At 39.2% G+C, this 21,908-nt stretch overlaps 1 protein-coding gene across 3 annotated transcripts; it reads right to left on the minus strand.

The window, feature by feature from the left end:
* Positions 1-7,327: 7,327 nt before the first annotated feature.
* On the minus strand, positions 7,328-21,094 carry LOC146989272 (ELAV-like protein 1). 3 transcript variants are annotated; one of them, XM_085775214.1, is made up of 8 exons: positions 20,915-21,094; positions 20,281-20,344; positions 19,257-19,325; positions 15,217-15,385; positions 11,068-11,171; positions 10,362-10,515; positions 10,041-10,266; positions 7,328-8,364 (listed from the first exon to the last, which is right to left on the minus strand). In XM_085775214.1, the coding sequence occupies exons 2-8, from the start codon at positions 20,314-20,316 to the stop codon at positions 8,046-8,048; spliced, it is 1,077 nt and encodes a 358-aa protein (XP_085631340.1). In that variant the 5' UTR covers positions 20,317-20,344; positions 20,915-21,094; the 3' UTR covers positions 7,328-8,045. The 3 variants fall into 3 exon arrangements, with proteins under 3 accessions (XP_085631340.1, XP_085631338.1, XP_085631339.1); XM_085775212.1 differs by having other exon boundaries at positions 10,041-10,281; XM_085775213.1 differs by having other exon boundaries at positions 10,041-10,281; positions 20,281-20,345; positions 20,922-21,081.
* Positions 21,095-21,908: the final 814 nt, after the last annotated feature.

Raw genomic sequence — 21,908 nt, forward strand, 5'->3', positions numbered from 1 at the left:
TTATTATTCGAGTCACAGATACTTTGCATGTACTGTTCCGTTTCCCTTTGGAATGCCACAAAACAGGGTTTAGAGTGATTAAATTTAGCTTTGTGTATGTGATATTTCCCTAATATTATGATCAAGTTTATGACATACAGTTCTTTCTGTTTCTTACTTTTGACATTGTGGACACCAAAAAGTACCTTGTTCCAGTCTAAAGAAAAATCTGAGTCAATCTTCAATGTGATGTAATGCAGTACTTCTTTCCAGTAGGTGGCAGTAGAGTTACAGTTCCAAAACAGGTGCATCACAGTTTCAGGCTCAGACTCACACAGAGAACAATTCACACATAGATCTTTCTTAAATTTTAACAAATAATGTTTGGCAGGGTAATATCTATGAATTAGTTTGTAAGACACTTCTCTCACTTTATTTGTAATTAGGTATTTGTATGGAAGGTTCCATATTTGGATCCATTTCAGTCCATGAACAATATTAGACCAGTACTGAACAACAGATGGAGTCATGGTAATATCAGTTTGAAACAGTGATCGTATTATATAATTCCTTTTTTTAGTATTAAAAAGTATTAAAACACACACACACACACACACACCCCGGTTGATAACCACTGGGCAAAGACAACGGTCCTGGCTATTGGTGAGAGCAGCATTAGTAGGCTAAACCACAACAAAAACACATGTAGCCTTTTTTTACCCCCCTCATTTTTCCCATTGACGGAGAACTAACCCTGTGAGCCCCTCAGCCCGCCACACTGAGTCCACATCAGTCCTGTAGTGTAAATCTAGTGACAGACAGACCACTCACCACAGACAAAGTCCCAGCTGTTCTCCAGCGGCTGTCCCGGACGAGCTCAGGCCGCGTTTAGTGGCTCAGACAGCGGCAGAGCAGCGGCTCCTCTCCGCCTCGTCCACAGGCTGATTCACACCAAGAACCACTGTGTTCAACTACTGACCATCCACTGACTCAGTGCTTCTGCTCTTATTCCAGCTCTTCTAACAACAACATCCACACAACATGGAGGACAGCTCTGACTCAGCAGCAGCTACAGTAACATTATAATAACACAACAACACAACGACAAGTTGAAGGGCAGATAAATCGGGTAACGACATTAACGAGGAAAACATTCAGACTGTTCACCTTACCTTCACCCTGCACAAGGAAATAAACTGCGTCACTCCCGTCTATAGTCACACCCAGTCAAAGTTTTTTTTTTTTTTCTTCAAAAAACTTTATTGAAGGTGACCAGCACATACAAATGCAAATACCATACAATACGTTGTTGCTGGTGTAAACATCAACACAACACTGAGAGAACAAAACATTAACAAAGAGATGAGAGGTGAAGGAAAAAAAAGCAGAGAGAGAGAAAAATAAAAATAATATTAGCAGCAATAAAAGTAAATAAATAGTAATAAAATAAAGAGGTGCGAGAATAAGTTATCAGATTACGTAAATACCTTAAAAGAACAGCATACACTCAGAGTTTTGATCGCTTTTTTGTTCTGTGAGGGGGAAATTGTTGAAATATACTGTTCCATTTCTTTCATAAACACAGTGAAGTTAGGTTTTTTACTTGTGAATTTACATTTGTGAATGTGAAATTTAGCTAACAGTAAAATCAGATCAATAAGAAAAAAAGCATCCTCATTTTTACAGCTGTGTTCATAACAACCAAATAAAACATTTTTATAGTATAAGACAAGGTCTGGGAAAATACAGGCAGCTATAAATCTATTAATCTCATTCCACAGATCATGAGTAAATTCACAGTACCAAAATAAATGAGAACATGTTTCAGGAAGAGCTTCACAGAAGGAGCATTTTACATCAATATCATTCTTCAATTTTTGTAAGAAATGCTTGACTGGATAGAATCTATGTATCAGTTTAAATGAAACTTCAAACTTTTGTGGTAACGACCAAACTTTTTTCCAGTTAATATTACTAACAAAATTGCTCCAGTAAAATGTTGCTGCAGGAGCAGAAACCAAATCCCCCTGAAACAGGGCTCTTACCTTGGAATTCATACGTTTATTAAAAGAAAAGCAAAATTTACCTAATGGGGTTTCTAATGGATCAGAAGGTGACAACGACAAGGGTGGAGAGTGGTCAGCATTCTTAAATAATATACACAGACCAGATGGGATTGCATCAAAGATTACAGCGAATTCTTTTGGAGTTACAGGTAAATTATAACGGGCGAGAAATTCAGAGTAACTGTACAAAAATCCCCTACAATTAAACAATTGACTCACTAAAAGAATCCCGTTGTTGAACCATTTATCATAAAATAGTGACTTATTCTTGTACAAAATATTACAGTTATTCCAAATATAGCATTTATGTGGGGAAAAATTATGTTTGTAAATCAGCGCCCATGCTAAAAGTACCTGCTGATGAAAGTTGGACAGTTTAAGTGGGATTTTTTGAATATTATAATTACAAAGCAGAATGAACTTAAGGCCACCCAAATGGGAAAAGACATGATGAGAGATAAAGTTCCAGATAGAGGTTGGATTTTTTAGATATTGTTTAATCCAGTTTATCTTAAATGTATTATTAAGAGAGCTGAAGTCTATAAAATTTAGTCCACCTTTGTCATATTCATTTAAAACAACAGATTTTCGCATGTAGTGTGTTTTGTTTTTCCATAAGAAGTTGCTGAGCATCCTATCGATAGATTTACATATGGAATTATTAACATACAATGATTGAGCAGCATAGGTGAGCCGTGAAATTCCTTCTGCCTTAGTGAGCAGAACCCTGCCCCTCAGAGATAAGTCTCTTTGTAGCCAGTGGTTGAGGACTTTTTGTGTTTTTTCAATAATTGGAACCAAATTTGAAGTGCCTCTGAGCTTCCTATCTTTAACAATTTGAACACCAAGATATGTAACAGAGTCTCTCACAGGAATGTGAAAAATTGAGGACACTGTACCATTATTTACTGGTAACAGTTCACATTTGTTAAGATTAAGATAAAGCCCAGATGCTTTAGAGAAGGACTGGATAGTTTTGACTGCGACTGATACTTGAGAGGCATCCTTAAGAAATAAAGCTGTATCATCTGCCAGCTGATTGATGATTATTTCCCTATTGGCAATAGTAATACCTTTTAGAGGGCAGGCTTTGATCTGTAGATTAAGTAGTTGTACAGCTAGAAGAAAGAGGTATACAGACAGAGGGCACCCTTGACGAACGCCACGATTTAAGGGAAATCTTGGAGAGGTACCTTGACTTAATTTAATAGAACTATTTCCATTTGTATATAATGTTTTTACTGCTTTACAAAAGAAATTGCCAAAACCGAATTTATTTAGAGTTACCATCATAAAATCATGCTCTAAGGAATCAAAAGCTTTATAAAAGTCTAGGAAAAGAATATAACTGTCGTCTTGAATAAGATCTGAGTAATCCAATACATCTAAAACTAACCTTACATTATTAGAGATATGTCTGTTTTGCATGAATCCTGATTGACACTCATCTATTATGGTATCTAGTGTAGATTTCAGCCTGTTAGCTAGTATAAGTGCAAAAATTTTGTAATCATTATTTAATAATGATATTGGGCGCCAATTATCTAATACGAGGTGATCTTTCTTAGGTTTAGGGATGAGGGTGATAAGACCTTGACATAGTGTAGGGGGGAGTGAACCTCTGTCTATACTTTCTGCATTAGGAATGGGGCTAAATTTTCACAGAACTGCTTATAAAATTCGGCTGTAAAACCATCTATTCCAGGTGATTTATTAATCTTTAAATGATTTATAGCATCGATGATTTCATTCAAAACAATAGGTCGGTCGCAAGAAAAACTATCTGCTTCACTCAGTTGATTAATATTAGGAATAGAATCGAAGAAGTCAGAGCTATATTGATGGCAGTACTTGGAGGTATAGAGATTACCGTAAAATTCAGCACAATAATTAGCTATTCTTTGTTGATCTTCAGTAATCAAACCATTTATTTTCAATTGCTGTATAGTATTGTTTTTAGCTTGGTGTTTTTCTAATCTAAAGAAGTAGGCAGAGTTCTGCTCCCCTTCTTCAAGCCACTTTCTACGTGATCTAACAAATGCTCCCTCAGCTTTTCGCTTGTAAATTTCATCCAACCTATGTTGTTGCTCAGTGAGCTCAATCTTTTCTGACTCACTAAGAGCCTCTAGTGGTTTGGATAATAAAGAACTAATCTTAAGTATTGTATCATTTTCTTCTGCTTTTCGCGCTTTTGCCAAGTCTCCACTGTATTTCCTGAGATATTTAGCAGTCTCATATTTCATTAATTCCCAATTATTGCTATATACATTTTCAATCAGAGCTTTGTTCCAATAGTGTCTAATCAATCTTTCAATTTCAGTAGTTACATCTTTATATTTGAGAATGGTGCTATTAAGTTTCCAATATGAGGATTTAACAGGGGAGGGGGAAGACAATAAAGGAATATTTATACTGATAGTTTTATGATCAGATAACGGCGAAGGCAGAATATCTGTTAAGGCATTTTTCAGATCTTTAGAGACCAGCCAGTAATCGATACGTGACAAGCTAGACATTGACTTATTGGACCATGTATAAGATTTCTGTGATACATGTGTGTCTCTCCAAACATCAGTTAAAATAAATCTATCAATAAACCTCTTCAAATGAGAATTGGAGGAGTCCGCGTTTCTTGGTGGCCACCTGTCCAATTGATTATCCAGTGTAATATTGAAATCTCCACCAAATAGTATTGAAGAATTTGGAAATTTTGAAAGCCAGTGGAGCAGTCGATTTTCTAATGTATCAATCTAAGTGATATTTTCTGCTTGCGAGTTAAACCCATACACATTAATTAAGATGTAATATAGATTAGCAATCTCAAGAACAAGGAAAATAAAGTGACCATCTTTGTCACATTCTGAAAATAAAACTTTCCCATTAAAACGGTTTCTCAAAATGCAAACACCAGCTGAGCGTTCTGAACCATGGGACATCCATAGATCCCCCCCCACTGTGACCTCCAAAAATTAAGATCTTGCTCAGTTGAGTGGGATTCTTGTATAAAACAGAAGTCAGTGTTATACTGCTTACAATAAAGAAATATAGCTTTACGTTTGGTATGGTTTCTTAGACCTCTCGCATTTAGTGAAATAACAGATAAAGACATAAGGGATAATAAGGAAAAATAGAAATGTAAAAAAAAAAATAAAATTAAGTGCTAGACCAAGTAAAGGAAATTTACGGTCCTTAAGAGTGTACTTACTAACCAGGAGATGAGAAGAGCAAACCCTTTTTTAAACAGTTGCGAACCTATGGTGTGGTTTCAAGTAGAGGAATAAACTGAGGAGACGATAAAATATGCTTACTGTAGTAAATATCCTCTCTAAAAAATATTTTAAAAAAAAAAGAGCTGAGTTGCATTTTTAGGCAGGTAAACAACTAAAAAACAGCTGCATTAGACTGTATCTAGAAACATCTTTTATAATGTATCTTAAAAATAATAGTAATATTTGTAAGTAAACTAAAAATAGCAGCTTTTAACTTGAAGGCACTTTATTCCTTACTAGGATTACCTTGCCATTGAAATTTTATGCCCATTGTTAAAAAAAAAGCATACAACCCTCAGGCTCTGGCATTATTCGAGAAGAGAGAAGAAATGAAAGGTCATATTGTAAACCTTACTGATAACATCTCATTGGCTCACCAGTCATATTTCTATGGTGGGAAAATTTCAGTTCCATTTACAAAAGCACGGCCACCAACGAAGAAAGCCAGCTTGTTTTCTTTGCGTGCCTTTTCCACAGCGGGCCACAGCTGGTTCCTCTCGAGTCTGTCCTCTGCCGACAAGTCCTCAGACAGCTTCAGGTTGTTGTTCTTCAGGAAGGATGATTTCTTCGCCGCATGCCAGATGGCATCGCGGTAAATGCGAGAGGTGAACTGCATTATGATGCCTCTGGGTTGGTTGTTGGTTGGCTTCCTGGGCCCAAGGCGATGTACCGTGTCAACGACGTCTGGTAGTTTATCTTTGGCCTCTGGTAGAAGAGCCTGGCACACCTGGATGACTTCCTTTCGAACGTCTTGCTTTTCTTTCTCTTCCAAGCCATAGAGTTTCAGGTTCCAGCGGCGGGAATAGCTCTCCAGATGAGCTAAGCGCTTCTCTCTTGTGTCATGGCTTGCGTCGTGTTCTTTAATCTTCGACTCGACGCGATCAACTCTGTGCTTCACGGTCTTAATGTCAGCAGAGATAAACTCAAAAGCTTCCTGGAGACCTGTAATCTGTGTAGCGTTTTCTTTGACCGCTTCTTTTACCTCTGCAATCACTCTTGAGTTGCCACTAACCATCTTTTCCAGGGCGTCCGGTCTGTTGTTTATCAGTTGCGAGAGAGAGGAGAACTGGGACAGGATGGCAGCCGTGTCCGTGTCTTCAACTCTTCTCTGTTTAACTGCAGGAGGCTTCGACGGTGTAATGGGTAGAGGTGGAAACTCTTCTTCCATGAGTGATACCTGTACTTGGTCGTTGTTCGCATCGAAGTAGTCATGCATGGTGTCAATGAGTGTATTCTTGGCTCCAATTAGCCCGTCAGGAGCGGGAGGCGTGGGCGTAGCAAGCTTGCTAGCATAGTTAGCAGTGCTCGCTAGCATCTTCAAAGCATCACTTTTTCTTTTCTCAGAAGTTTTCGTTTTGGATTTCGACATTCTCCAGAAGTATCCGGGTGAAGATACAGTCGTTATCAATTAAGGTAGTTCGTCTGTTCGCACTTTTAAAAAACAGTTAGGTTTGCGGAGCTCGTCCAAACGCGGGTGATTAGAGCGCCATCTTGGCTGCGTCCCGCAACGGTTTCATCTACGGAGGACCACACCCAGTCAAAGTGAAAGTAAAGGGAGGGGGGGATGACGTGTTCACTGGCTTCCTTTTTTCCCTTTCTTTTTTAGTAAAACCAGAGACGTTCTAGATTCTGGCCACATGTTTTCATCTACAAACTGATTCAATATTGCTTTGTATCTCTCTCAGCCTTATGTCATTGTTTGCAATCACCATCGCACAAATGGCTTCTTGTTGCACAGTATTGTCTTGCAATCATATGTGGTGTAGAGTAAAATTACAGTAATGTTAAGTACATACGTATACTACATCAACCCATATACTGTAGTGTACAATTACTACTTGTAAAATGCTGTAGTACAGTGCCATACTGTAAATATGGCAAATCTTTACTGTAAGTCGGTTGTTGTAATACACTACAATAAATTTGACGCTGCATTTCTTTAAGATAAGACTTTTTTAAATGACTTTAAATGAATCAGTATAAATCAATAATTGATGAGTACAGACCATCATGTTAAAGTTTTCCAGAACAGATTTATTAGTGAATAAACATCAACATCACTGAGAAGCTGAAATACAAAAATAAAATACAAATGAAAAGAAAAAAAAAAAAAAAAAAAAAAATCATCACTACAATAAAACGCGTGGTTGGTTTTTGCCTGGAAGCTTTTTATTTAAAAAAAATTTGAAATAAAATCCTTTTTTTTTTTTTCCTCTTCTCCATGAAATCAAACTACACCTTCGTATGCGACCAAGCCCCGCCTCCTGCGTGCTCATTGGCCCAGACGTCAGCTGTCAATCAATCTATCAAATACTGAACTGAGGACCTCAGCAAAAAAAAAAGAAAAGAAAGAAAATTATGAGAAATTGCGCTCCGGTGATACGTTTTAATAACTCAACGCTTTAATATTAAAATGATCTGTCGCCATCGCCAGCGTCTCGGGTTTTTTTTGTTTTTTTTTAACACAGAAACAACATTTTTACAAAAACGGGTGATGATGTCAGAGAGAGCCAGGCATGCTGGGAAAAAACAAAACGAAACGAAACAAAAAAAACAAAAAAACAGAAATCTGATGGTGACACGAACAGAACTGTCTGAAACTCTTCGGCTCAAGTGACAGAAAAAACGAAAAACAAAAGTTCAGAAACAGTATTTACGTGTTTGTTTCAGAGACCCTCCCCCCTCCTTCTCTTCCTCCTCCTCCTCTCTCTTCCTCCTCCTCCCTCTATCTCTACTTGTGTCCCTTGCTGGTCTTGAACGACACTTGCAGGACCTTGTCCCCCAGCCGGTACCCGTTGAGGCTGTGGATCGCCATGGCGGCCTCCTCGTAGTTCGTCATGGTGACGAAGCCGAAGCCCTTGCACTTGTTGGTGTTGAAGTCGCGGATCACCTTCACGTTGACGACGGCGCCGAACGGCCCGAACATCTGCCACAGGATGGACTCGTCGGCGTCCTGGCCCAGGTTGTAGATGAAGATGCACCAGCCCGAGTTCGAGTTCCCGGAGACGCCGCCGCCGCCGCTCATGTGGTCGACGCTCATCGGAGAAAACCTGGAGTCAAACAGGAAACGAGGAAACGAGGAAACGAGGAAACAAGATGTCAGACCAGAACCACATGATCCGGATCAGCTTTGATAGAACTAATGAAGTTCTGTCTGTTTACATCCATTTATTTGCATTAAAGCAACTACAAAGAACTTTTGGTAACACTTCACAATAAGGGTCCCTTAATTAACGTTAGTGCATTATTAAGCATTAAGTAACTGTTTACAGATATATTAACGATCATTATTATGTATTACTTAGGATTAAGAAACACATTAATTAATGTAGCCTGTCGGTAAGAAGTTAATTAATGTATACTTATTTAAAAACAGTACTTTGTACAACTTACATCTAACTATCAAACCAGGCAATCTACTTATCCTTACTTTGCAGTGTCTCACAATAGGAAATCAATAGGTACAAAAGCATTCATGTTCAAAGGTCCAAACGACTGGAACCATCTACCTGTAGTTATCCAGGGATGCAAACGGGTCAAGACCAAAAAAGAGAGGAATTGTCTTCCGGGGGGGGGGGCTCACCATTGACAATATCACAGAAAAGTCAATTTCCAGTAGTTCAACCCCAACCAAGTATTGAGTGCATATAGATGGACATAGTTTTCAGAAGGCCAACATTTCTATATAAAAAATGCTTAAAAAAAAAAAAAAAAAAAGGTTTGCAATATTTCAATTTTGGAGATACTAATTTTTAGGTCTTCACTGAATGTTAGTCATAATTATTACTATTAAAATAAACGGAATAAATAAAGACATGGGATGTTTCATTCAGTGTGTAATGGACATATAGGCCTATATAATGTGTTAGTTTCACTTTAATTGAACACATTCTACATCGCGGAGGCGACGTCTTTCCACTCAGGGCTTCCTTCACCTCTGAAACGGGGCAGAGCTCCGTGGGAGACATCTGCCTGACACAGCAACGTAGGGAACCGTGCATGTCAGCGGCGCACAGCTCCACGGTCATGCATGGGGGGGAAAACGGCGTCGCCGTCGCACCGACTGCACGCGGATACGCGCCGCTTTAATGAGCGCGCATGTCGGGCATCTACATTGGAGGTAGGCTGTTACCAGTATAATCAGAGGCAACCATGAATGAGTTCGCCTCAGTTTCACGTGATTGTCACTGTCAGCCTGTTAGAAAAACATTTTAATGACCCCAGCTGAGACACTGAGACCCCCCCCCCCCCCCCTCAAAAACAAAAACTCTTCGGATCTGAACGATTCACACAAGTCACCTAATTAGTCATGAAAAAAGCGAGTTTCGCTTTTCGGCGCGCTGTTTGCATCCCTGGTTATCAGATCGCAATCACTAATCTGTTTTAATCAAGTCCTATCCACCTACTTTGAAACACCCTGCTCCTGCTTTCATTAACTCTGTCACCATATTTTTATTTTCTCATCTAATATTTGTTCAAACTCTGGTTGCGATTTTGTCTAAGTGATTTTTGTATATGCCTGTCTTGTCTGTTTTTTGTTTTTGTTTTATTGTCTGTATTGTATTGTCTTGTTTCCTTTCATTGTATTGTGCCGAGTTGTGCTATGTCTTGATGTTTTTTGTGTAGGACCCCCTCGTAAACGAGTTGTTACAACTCAAGGGGCTTATCCTACTATAATAAACCACTTCAACAACAGCAGCAGACGGACGACGGATGGTTGTGGTACCTGAAGCGCTGCGCCTGGTGATGCACCGGTCCCCCGAAGCGCCGCGACTGGCCGTGGTACATCTGCGACACCATCTGGGAGTTCCTGGCCTGGTTGGGGTTGGCGGCGAACTTGACGGTGATGGGCTCGGAGCTGCCGGGCGGGGTGTGGCCGTTGAGGTGCTTGACGGCGTCCTCGGCCTCGGAGCGCTTGTCGAACCTGATGAAGGCGACGCCCCGGGAGAGCCCTGAAACGGCAGGATCTACAATTAAAAAGCTCAGTCGGCAGCACTGAACTGGGAAGCAGCGGTGTGGGCGGTCACCGGGCGTCGGCGCCACTCACCCGAGGCCTGGTCCACCAGGACTCTGGAGTTGATGATGCGGCCGAAGCGCGTGAACATGTCCTCCAGCTCCGTCTGGCTCAGCGTCCGCGGCAGCCCGCTGATGTACAGATTAGCATCTTTAATCATGTCTGAGCTCGGCCGCGCGTACGACACCTGAGGAGGCCAGAGGAGAGGGCTTTAGTCCGTCGCCATAACAACCGGAACGATTCTTTATAATAATAATAATAATAAAAAAAAGCAACAACTGAACAAAATAAAAAAATACAGTTACATCGAGTCTCACAGTAAAAATCCAAACATATTTAAATGTGTTTTAAATGCTCATTAAAAATAAATAAACATTAAACATTTATCCAAATTGGCCCCAAATAAATAAATAAATAAATAAATAAAAAATAAAAAAAGCATCAAATAGGCTCAAGATCATTGGGCACTTTTTGTATTAAAAGTAATAAAAAGCATCAATTTGTAAAAAATAAAAGGTTCAGCACATCGTCACACTGAACTGAAGAAACTCACAGATTCAGTGTCGACATGTGTCGATGTGGAAAAACAAACAAACGACATGACAGCAGAGTTTAAAAAAAATACCTTCATCCGTGTGACAGTTTGCAGGAGAGAGAGAGAGCGCCCTCTACTGTCCAGGGAACATAACACATCTATCAGGTGAGACAGGAAAATCAAAGAGCACCTGTGGCACTTTACCTTGATAGTTTTAGACTGTAGCCTCAGGCCATTGAGGGTACTGATAGCCCTCTCTGCATCACTAGGGTTAACAAAGTTAACAAAGCCGTAACCTAAACTGTGGCCTAGAGAAACACAAAGGAAAACAACAAAATAAAATAACAAAACTGTCTGTGGAGCAGCTGCCACAACATTTCTGGATAGATAGAAACAAACAAACAAACATACAGAGTCACCGTCGAAACACAAATCTCCACAGTGCCTCAAACGCATCGCTGCACTGAACAAACCCAGAAGACTCAGCGTTAAGCGTCAGCGTGAACCCATCCAGACTTTAATTAATTAATATTCATGGTGAGCGTCGTGTCTGTGTGAGATGTGCAACACAGTTCAGACAGAGTGAGACCTAGGGATGTCACGATAATAGATTTTTTTGGTACGATTATCACGATTATTATGCATGAATTCATTTCACAACACTATTAATGTGTAAAATCACATATAGTCAAAATATACATTACTAATTATAAAATATTTTGAACATCTATTAAAATTGTACCTATTAATTCGCCAGATGAAGCGTTTGAAATATTGAAGTCATTAATTGTCATCGATACCAAATGTTAAAAGCAGAAGTAAGTGATATATTTGTGTTAATATAAGTCTTAAATAGTTATATCTTCCGACAGCAATCACTTCTATAGAGTGTTTGGTCTGAAACACGGGTCTGTCAGTCACTCTGCTCTGCTCTGAGCCGAGGAGAAAACATTTATCGTATCCTACAGTTTTTATCCAATGAGGAGAGAGAACGGCATGCAGGGCTGTGTGTGCAGCCAAGGGACGCCGTGAATGTGGCGACGTAGGGACGAGGACTGTTATGGTGCGTTCAAGGAAACTCGTATTTTTCCGACCGTGTAGTCGTACCAGTTCGATCTGGTACGATTTCACGGGTCAGAAGTTCCGAGTGGCCGTTATAGTGACTTTCACCGGTAAAACAGGTCGGAAAAACACGAGTGGGTTGCCTGAAACGCTACAAAGTCGTAAGTTGTGACTTGAAGCTGTAATTTACGATTTCAAAAGCCTGCCTGGAACGCAGCATTAGCCAAAACGACCGGACCACTTACTTCTGCTTTAAGTTAATAAAAAAAAAAAAATGTAATTACAAATGACACTCTAGCATTTAAATTCCTACCACTTCAATGTAACGTTATGTAAATGGACATACATATACATTACTAATTATAAAATATTTTAAACATCTATTAAAATTTGACCAATTATTAATTCGTCAGGGGAAGTGTTTGAAATATTTAAGTCATTAATTGTCATCGATACCAAATGTTTAAGTTAATTTTAATCTTTTTTTTTATTACAAATGACACTCTAGCATTTAAATTCCTACCAATTCAATGTAACATTATGTAAATGGACATACATATACATTATTAATTAATTATAAAATATTTTAAATATCTACTAAAATTTGACCAATTATTCATTCGCACGTTAGTTAAATGGACCAGTATCTGTGCATTTACCTTTACTTTGGCGCCACATGTCACGGTATTTAGGAATCTTTGCGATCAATTATTTGTGGCGTTTAATACCGCGATTAATTGTGAAAACAAGTTAATCGTGACATCCCTAGTGAGATCTCTGGGTCGGACCCGGTTCACGGCGCCGGTCTGAGCTGGTGGCGTTTTCTGGACTTGTTCAGGGTTTTTTTTTCATACATTTGTTAACCAAACTTTACAGAAAAACACATTTTCAAAACCTGAAAAATAAAAATAAAACAGAATTAAAACATTTGTACATTTTGTCAAATTAGTTACCGACTGAAAAACTGAAAAAAAAGAGTTCATTAAAGGTCGAGCCACATGAAAAAGAAAATAAACATATCGACATCTCAGACTTGTTACGTCTTCATCAATATCATCATCTATTATTCTACTATTTAGCATTTCTGAAATATTTTTACTGTGTTATGTGATCGATTACTGATTATTGATCAAGTCGCTCTGGTCATCAGATACCTGTTAAAACAGTCGTCATTAAACCTGGTGTGAAAAATAAAAAAAACACAGTAACAACAACAACAGTGCAGAAAATAAAACAATATTCAGAGAAAAATCACAGACTCATCCTTTAACACTAGAACCGCCAAGGCGTCATTTTTACCCCCCTGGTGTTTTTAAATATGTGTAACTCCACTTCTCTCAGTTCATGACTTTTCCTAAAATGGGTTCATCAATCATCTAGTGAATTTTGAAGTCTGTGGGATAAAAAAAAGAAAAAAAAAGACCATTTATACCTAGAACCGCCGAGGGGTAATGTTTACCCCTAATAGACCGAATCGCCTTGTTTACATTCTACTTCCGGGTAGAAAACCAGCACGTAATTTGAATGTGATCAATAGTAACGAACGAGAGTTTAGCTATATATATCATATTTTTCACGCCCTATCACCGTTTAGACAAATCTGAAATGACTGAAGAAACATTACTATTTCTGTGTGTGTGTTTTGTGTTGCTATGTGTTGTATTTATTCAGTTTGGGGGAATCACGGTGTCTAGAAAGCATCAGTGGCTCAGCTGACAGGGACAGCTAACGGTAGCTAAGCTAACGGTAGCTAAGCTAACGGCGGTAGCTAAGCTAACAGCAGGACGTCAGCTGTTAAAACCCTCCTGTTGTGGGACACGACATGAAACTACTCCAGTTAGCTCAGTCATGTTGTAACTAAGATATCCACTGGAGAAAATATTTTTTCATGGAGCGTTTATTGAGTCACTGAGTTATTAAAGTTAAACAGGTAGCTAACCGTTAGCCCGGCTAATCTATGATAACTATAACTAATTACAAGAATGTGCACACGTAAATAGTAATGTTTGTCCAATCATTGGTTTTATAGACTTTACAAACATCAGATTAGTCTAAACGGTCATACAGTGACATGAAAAATTAGATATATATATAGCGAAACTCTCGTCCGTCACTATTGTTTGAATGCTGGTTTTCTACCTGGAAGTAGTTGTAAACAACAAGGAGATTCGTCCTATAGAAAACAGCTGTTTAGTGCCGTGATCAACATTCACGCCGCTGTCCGGTTGCTTGTGTGTGTGTGTGTGTGTGAGAGTGAGTGAGTGAGAGAGAGAGAGGAATAGGGAGAGAAAAAACGGCGAAATGTATTTTTGACGATGTATTTTTTCGATTCATAACGAAATAGTCTAGGCTAAAGCAACTGTAAAATTAATAACTATCCCCCTAGATTCAAATTTTAGAATTTTAGAAGTATTTTTATCAAGCACTACTTATTATTTAAAAGAAATGATGAAAATGAACAACTTTACTGCTTAAAAAAAAAAAGGACATCCTTGTGATTGATGACGGAGTGGAGGCGGGGGGGTAAAAATGACCCCCTCGGCGGTTCTAGGGGGTGTTGAAATGTCGGCGGTTCTAGTGTTAACCCACCTCCTCCCCCCCCCAGGGTCGAGACATCATCTGCAGTTACCAAAAAAAAAAAAAAAAAAAAATTAATATTTTTTTGGGTTAATAATAAATGATTTATCCATGAAAACATCTTTACACAAAAAATTGGTCAGAGTGAGACGTCATCGCTGACCGAGGATCAGCAGCCGGCGGGCGCTAAAGCTAGCCAACAACAACAACGGGAGGGGGAGGGGGGGGCAAGGGGGGCGGGGTCACAGCCCAAACAGTTTAAGAACCATTGTGTTATTTTTAAAAAAAAAAACAAAAAGAGAAAAAAAACATTTCACTTCATTGAAAAACAAAGAAAAAAATAAAATGAAATGCAGTGAAAACACCAAAAAAAATTCAAATTTAAAGAAAAATTAAAAAAAAAAAAAAAATTAAATTAAGGAAAAAAACAAACAGAAAAGCTGCTGGAAAGAGAGTTCACAGGAAGTACTACTACTACTACATCTACTACGACTACAACTACCACCAGCTCTGTCACTTGCAGTATTAGTATTAACTGGTGTTAACGAAGCAACAAAGCAACAGAGAGGAGCGTTGCTACGACAGCGACACACACACACGCTGGTGAGTGAAGCGCCGTGTTACACTACGAGTCGAGTACTACTACTGCAGTGGTATAGTATAGTGTAGTAGTAGTACAGCAGTAGTGAGAGAGTACTGCGGCGGGGGAGTTACCTGCCACTTTGTCCCGGATGAGCTTGGCCGACTCCACGTCGCCCACGCTGCTGAACAGGCTGCGCAGCTCGTCCTGACTCATGCTCTGAGGCAGGTAGTTGACGATCAGGTTCGTCCGCGCGTCCTCGTCCTCCATCATCTGGTCGGCGAAACCGTTGTCGTACAGCTCCTGGTGCACGGGGACAAGGACATCATCATCATCAGCACCCCGTGACATCATCATCATCATCATCATCATCATCACCACCATAATAGTCTATTTGCCAACAATGAGTACCCGGAAATGTTGAGTACCCCAAAGTTTTATGTTAGAAATATATAGTATGGGTCCCCAGTATTCAGAAACTGCCCGATGCTAACTTAGATATATATACAGGTAAAAGCCAGTGAATTAGAATATTTTGAAAAACTTGATTTATTTCAGTAATTGCATTCAAAAGGTGTAACTTGTACATTATATTTATTCATTGCACACAGACTGATGCATTCAAATGTTTATTTCATTTAATTTTGATGATTTGAAGTGGCAACAAATGAAAATCCAAAATTCCGTGTGTCACAAAATTAGAATATTACTTAAGGCTAATACAAAAAAGGGATTTTTAGAAATGTTGGCCAACTGAAAAGTATGAAAATGAAAAATATGAGCATGTACAATACTCAATACTTGGTTGGAGCTCCTTTTGCCTCAATTACTGCGTTAATGCGGCGTGGCATGGAGTCGATGAGTTTCTGGCACTGCTCAGGTGTTATGAGAGCCCAGGTTGCTCTGATAGTGGCCTTCAACTCTTCTGCGTTTTTGGGTCTGGCATTCTGCATCTTCCTTTTCACAATACCCCACAGATTTTCTATGGGGCTAAGGTCAGGGGAGTTGGCTGGCCAATTTAGAACAGAAATACCATGGTCCGTAAACCAGGCACGGCCATCTCCATAGAGCAGGTCAGCAGCAGGAAGCATGAAGTGCTCTAAAACTTGCTGGTATACGGCTGCGTTGACCCTGGATCTCAGGAAACAGAGTGGACCGACATCAGCAGATGACATGGCACCCCAAACCATCACTGATGGTGGAAACTTTACACTTTACTTTACACTTTACACTTTCCTGAGATCCAGGGTCAACGCAGCCGTATACCAGCAAGTTTTAGAGCACTTCATGCTTCCTGCTGCTGACCTGCTCTATGGAGATGGAGATTTCAAGTTCCAACAGGACTTGGCGCCTGCACACAGCGCAAAATCTACCCGTGCCTGGTTTACGGACCATGGTATTTCTGTTCTAAATTGGCCAGCCAACTCCCCTGACCTTAGCCCCATAGAAAATCTGTGGGGTATTGTGAAAAGGAAGATGCAGAATGCCAGACCCAAAAACGCAGAAGAGTTGAAGGCCACTATCAGAGCAACCTGGGCTCTCATAACACCTGAGCAGTGCCAGAAACTCATCGACTCCATGCCACGCCGCATTAACGCAGTAATTGAGGCAAAAGGAGCTCCAACCAAGTATTGAGTATTGTACATGCTCATATTTTTCATTTTCATACTTTTCAGTTGGCCAACATTTCTAAAAATCCCTTTTTTGTATTAGCCTTAAGTAATATTCTAATTTTGTGACACACGGAATTTTGGATTTTCATTTGTTGCCACTTCAAATCATCAAAATTAAATGAAATAAACATTTGAATGCATCAGTCTGTGTGCAATGAATAAATATAATGTACAAGTTACACCTTTTGAATGCAATTACTGAAATAAATCAAGTTTTTCAAAATATTCTAATTCACTGGCTTTTACCTGTATATTGGGCAATTAGCATAATAACACATAATTACATAATTACATAATGTATATAATAATAATAATAATACATAATTAGCATAAATTATGGGCAATATTTCCACAAAATTGACTTGGCTGATTTAGAGGGAAATTCATGCAAAACCGCTGATGCGCGTTGCCTTCAGGGACAGTTTTTCATCAAGCAGTCTCTGTATTTCCCTCTAAAACAACTCTGTGTGGTAACGTTGTGTTATTATCTCATAGCGTCACGGTGAATGTGCAGGTCACAACTTGTCCACCAGAGCGTTGTGGAGTTGTTGGATTGTGTATTTGATGAGTTTGATGAGGGAAACCAAGAAATCCCATAATGAGCCTCCGTAGCGTAGCTCTGAGCAGCTCACGGCTCTGCTCCGCTGTTCTAAAAATAGCTTGCACCGACAATTAAAGGTAACAAACCTACTGCTATGACTATAGGGATTATGGCAATGGGCCAATTTGCCAAAATGTTGAACTATCCCTTTAAAAGCATCTCTACATGTATGACAGTCAATCTTTTCTTTTCTTTTTTAAACACCAACACAAACACAACTCCTTCTACTTAATGAGACACTGATGAGGTTAGGGCTGGGCGATATGAGAAAAAATCCTATCACGATAATTTTTTTCATATCAGTCGATATCGATATATATCACGATAGGACTCAAGTCACTGTTTCTGTCAAGCCTAAATGTTCCATCATACTCACAAGTGAGATTTGAAGATATCAGAAGGTTATTTCTGATTTAAATATTTATTTTTCGTCAATTATTGAACATTTCAGATGTAATGATTAACATATAAAAGCAATGAGCAGCCTAATAACAGTTTCAGATAAATAAAACTGGTATTATATATACAGTTAGTTTCAACCAAATAATTTGATTGGACAAGAGACATGAGTGCTGATATACAGTACAACAGAACTGGGTCTTTTTACAGGCATTATCACTCCGCTGTTCAGGCGTTCTTTAACATTACATCAGACAGGAGTTAGGTCAGACTAGAGCCAGGCTCCCCATACAGGAGCTGCTCCATCTCTCTGCTGCTGCTACTGTTATAAACGGACGTGAACATTAAAACCCGGACCTGACGTGGCCCGTCTAATTAGCGATCATTCTCAGCCTAAACCAGGCTGGAAAAGAAAAAGGAAGAGAAATCGCCACGGTTAGCGCTTGTTTCGCAAGTGACCAGTGTTTAGGTCGGCACAGCTGAACAGTGTCGCTCTGGTGTGAGCAGCAGCAGCAGCGGCGGCGGCGGCGGCAGCGGCAGCAGCAGCAGAGCGGCCACGCCGTGACTGCGCTCCCTTTGATGTGTGACGGCGAGCCGCTCCGACTGCCTGCTGTCTCCGTGGTTAAATTTTAGTGGTGTTTACAGTACTGTATCAGAGTTCAATCAATCTGGGTTAATGTAAACATGACGTACCACGTCTTTTCGCGGTCACTCGTCCTAGTTCTCCTCCATTTTTTCTTTCGAGGCAACGCTCATTCTCTCTCTCTTTTTTACTGGCGATGCCCCGCTGCTGACGCCAGGCTGCAGCAGCCCAAACATTACCACGTGTTGTTGTGCTGTGTACAGTCTTCCTGTGCTGTGTCAATCTAACCTGCTTGGCTCAGCCAGTGGTTCAGCGCGGCGCAACTCTCGTTTTCATTGGCTGTTTCAAAACATGAATGAATGAAACCTATCGACTTTCTATCGACCACGTTTCATATTGCTATTGAGTAAAGTTATATCGCGATATATATCGTTATCGTTTTATCGCCCAGCCCTAGATGAGGTCATCACCTGAACCACATCTGGTTTTATAGGAAGATTAAAAAAACCACTGCTGGGATTAAACATTGACATTATCCCACAAAAACTGATTTATAAACTCTTCCTGAGTTAAAATATTCTTGCTGTGTTGTTTAGGAATACATATGAACATGTTTTCTTTGTGTTATTATTATTCAAGGTCTGAAAAGACTTGATAATCTTTGTTAATTAGACTAGTTTAGTCATTTTCAGCCAATAAAAGCTCTAAATGACAATATTTTTATTTCAATTTTGGGAGAAATGTTGTCGGTAGTTGAGAAACGGATCATTTTGGGAGTGGTCTCTTTATTTTTTCCAGAGCTGTACATACGATAGAATAAAGATATATACAAAACACATCACTTCCTACTTATCCGTGACGTCATCCGTGATAATAACTAAGTAAGTATATTCGGGCCAATCAGAGCGCAGCACTCACCTTCACCGATCCTTTGGAGGAGTGCTGACCATCTCTGACGTCACTCTGTGATGACTGGACCTCGCACACCTGAAACGTAACACGAAGAGACTTATTGGAACTCCCTAGAGCTTGGCTTGTCCCATTTAAAGTTTTAATCTCTAACAAAATTAGAGAATTACATCTCAAGCTAACATAACATCTATCCTACTAGTGCATACATCTCCAGATTGTCTGACATTGATGACAGCTGTACCTTTTGTAAAAAAAATTTTTTTTAGAAAAAGTATCATTCATTTATTTTATAAGTGTCCATTTTGTATCACTATGAGGAAAGATTTGGAAAATTTTCTTTTCGCTAAAACTACAGTTAGGTATCACTTCGATGAGAAAATTATTATTTTTGGCTCTTCATATTACTAGGTAAATTCCATATACATAAAGTCAAAATGTCCAAGGCAACCCCTTCGTTCCCATTATCTTTAATTGAATTAAAAACATATTTTGAGTCTGTCATATGTAGAATCCAACAAAAAAAAAATTTATTTCCTTTTTGTAATTTATTTCTTTTATTGGACCTATTTATTTATGTAATTTATTCACTTATTTATTTGATCATTTCTATATTTCGTATATTATTTATCTACTTTATATTATTTACTTAAATATTTTGATCATGTTTGTCCTTATATCATTTCGATGTGTGCCTTTGTCATGTCTGTCGCTTTTTTATTTTGTTCCTTTTTCACTTGTTCATACTATTTGATGATAAAGTAAAAAAAAAAACAAACACCTGAAACTTAACACACATAAAAAAAAACCCTATAATTTCCAGGCTTGGGATCAATAAAGCATATCTATCTATCCATCCATCCATCCATCCATCCATCCATCCATCCATCTATCTATCTATCTATCTATCTATCTATCCATCCATCCATCTAAACACAACAAGATGACGTCACGTCTGCACAGGTTTTATGGATGTAATCGATCAGATCAGTTATTGATTGATTGATTTATTGATTGATTGGACTGGACTCACCTTCAGGTACCTGATGTGTCCTCTTCTCAGTGCCATGGAGACGACGTGGGGGTTTGACTTGTGTCTGGAATAAAAATAAAACCAACCAACCAATTATTATGTTATTTATTGATCATGATCGACTGGTGATTGAGTATTGATCAGGTGAGCGCGGGAGGAGGAGGGGGGAGGGGTTATTTTAGGGTTACAGGAGGATACGTGAAATTTCAAACAACGTAAAAAAATTTTAAAAAAAAGAATAAAATAAAAATGTGGTTTGGTTTCGGTTTAGATGTGGATCAGGTCTGGTTCAGAACAACTTTAACGTTTCAATCTGGATTACATTCAGAGTTTAACGCTAAATCCATCTCGTTACAAACGCGTTGAGGAGGGAAAAAAAAAAAAAAACGACGATCCGAACTCAAAATCCAGATCCAGAACTGTTCCGAACCAGAACCAGGTCCGAATCCCGCGGACTGTGCCGTGTAAACCCGCTGTGTGTGAAAACCGCCGCAGATTTCAACGAATTAAAGACTATTTTCGCCGCTAACCGCTGATGCTAACGGCGTTAGCGTGTTAGCTCGCGCGGCCTCGCTGTGCTAAGCTAACGATGCTAACGCCGCGGACCGACGTCACGTCTCTCTCTCTCTCTTACCTGGCTGTGGCTGTGACGGTGGCAGACAGGTGGACTTGTTTCTTCGCAGGTCCGTCTTCTGTCGACCAGCAGATGGATGATCTGTGTCGATGCTGTGACAACACGCCGGGTTTTGTTTTTTAATTGAAGCAGCAGATGAAACGCTAGCTGTTAGCGGCTCCTCGCTTCACATTCACACCGCACACACAAAGGAAACGGACGAACGAACTCTCGCCGAGGGAAATATCGCGAGATAACCGACGGGGGTTTCTTCTTCCTCTTCTTCCGTCCGTGTGGCTCAATCATCAACGCCACCTACTGGTTCATCTTTATACTTGTTGTAGCCTACATCACTACTATTATTTCGGTGTATTCAATTATTTTACTTGATCATGTGTATTTATGGACACAAACATAATATCCCACATCCTCATTTTGTCTCTTTATGAGTTTAATTAATAATTTTTTTTTGGTACCATATCTCTATTGTCTCTATTTGTTACCGAATCACTTTGCACTTTATCTCTTTATTTTTTTCTCATTTCTGTTAATTTTGCTCATATAACATTGATTATGTATGCACATTGTCTCTTTTTTTTTCTCTATGTTTATTTGTTAGCCATTGAAATTTGTCTTCCTGTAATTTGTTATAGGGGTGGAACCTATGTACAAGCCAACCGGCTTCGTTCCCTCCTTGCACCATTGAAATTTGTGTGCTAAATAAATAAACTCTAAACTCTAATAACACAGGATTAAAAAAAAAAAAACAACAACTTTATTTGTTGCACATTATAGCCTACCATAGTGCCGAGATGACATTAGTAATAATGTGCTGGGATAGCAATAGAAAGGGAGGAAACACACACACAAAAACGAGAATACTAAGATAATAATAAATAATAAAAAAACAATAATATTGAAAAATGAATAAATAATGCAAATATACAACGCCAGGGAGGGTTATTGTAGATGAGAATGGCTCATTGCTGCCTCTTGCAGCAGAAAAGCTGTGAAA

This window comes from Trachurus japonicus, chromosome 4, assembly GCF_045865225.1.
Source record: "Trachurus japonicus isolate A0001 chromosome 4, Traja_1.0".
Lineage (NCBI taxonomy): Eukaryota > Metazoa > Chordata > Actinopteri > Carangiformes > Carangidae > Trachurus > Trachurus japonicus.

Coding starts and splice junctions, on each gene's coding strand:
- LOC146989272 (XM_085775212.1), bottom strand. CDS start 20,316: ATGGCACTGAGAAGAGGACACATCAGGTACCTGAAG. Junction 15,386..19,256: donor CCTCCAAAGGATCGGTGAAG/GTGAGTGCTGCG, acceptor CCCGTGCACCAG/GAGCTGTACGACAACGGTTT. Junction 8,365..10,040: donor CACCAGGCGCAGCGCTTCAG/GTACCACAACCA, acceptor GTTTGACTCCAG/GTTTTCTCCGATGAGCGTCG.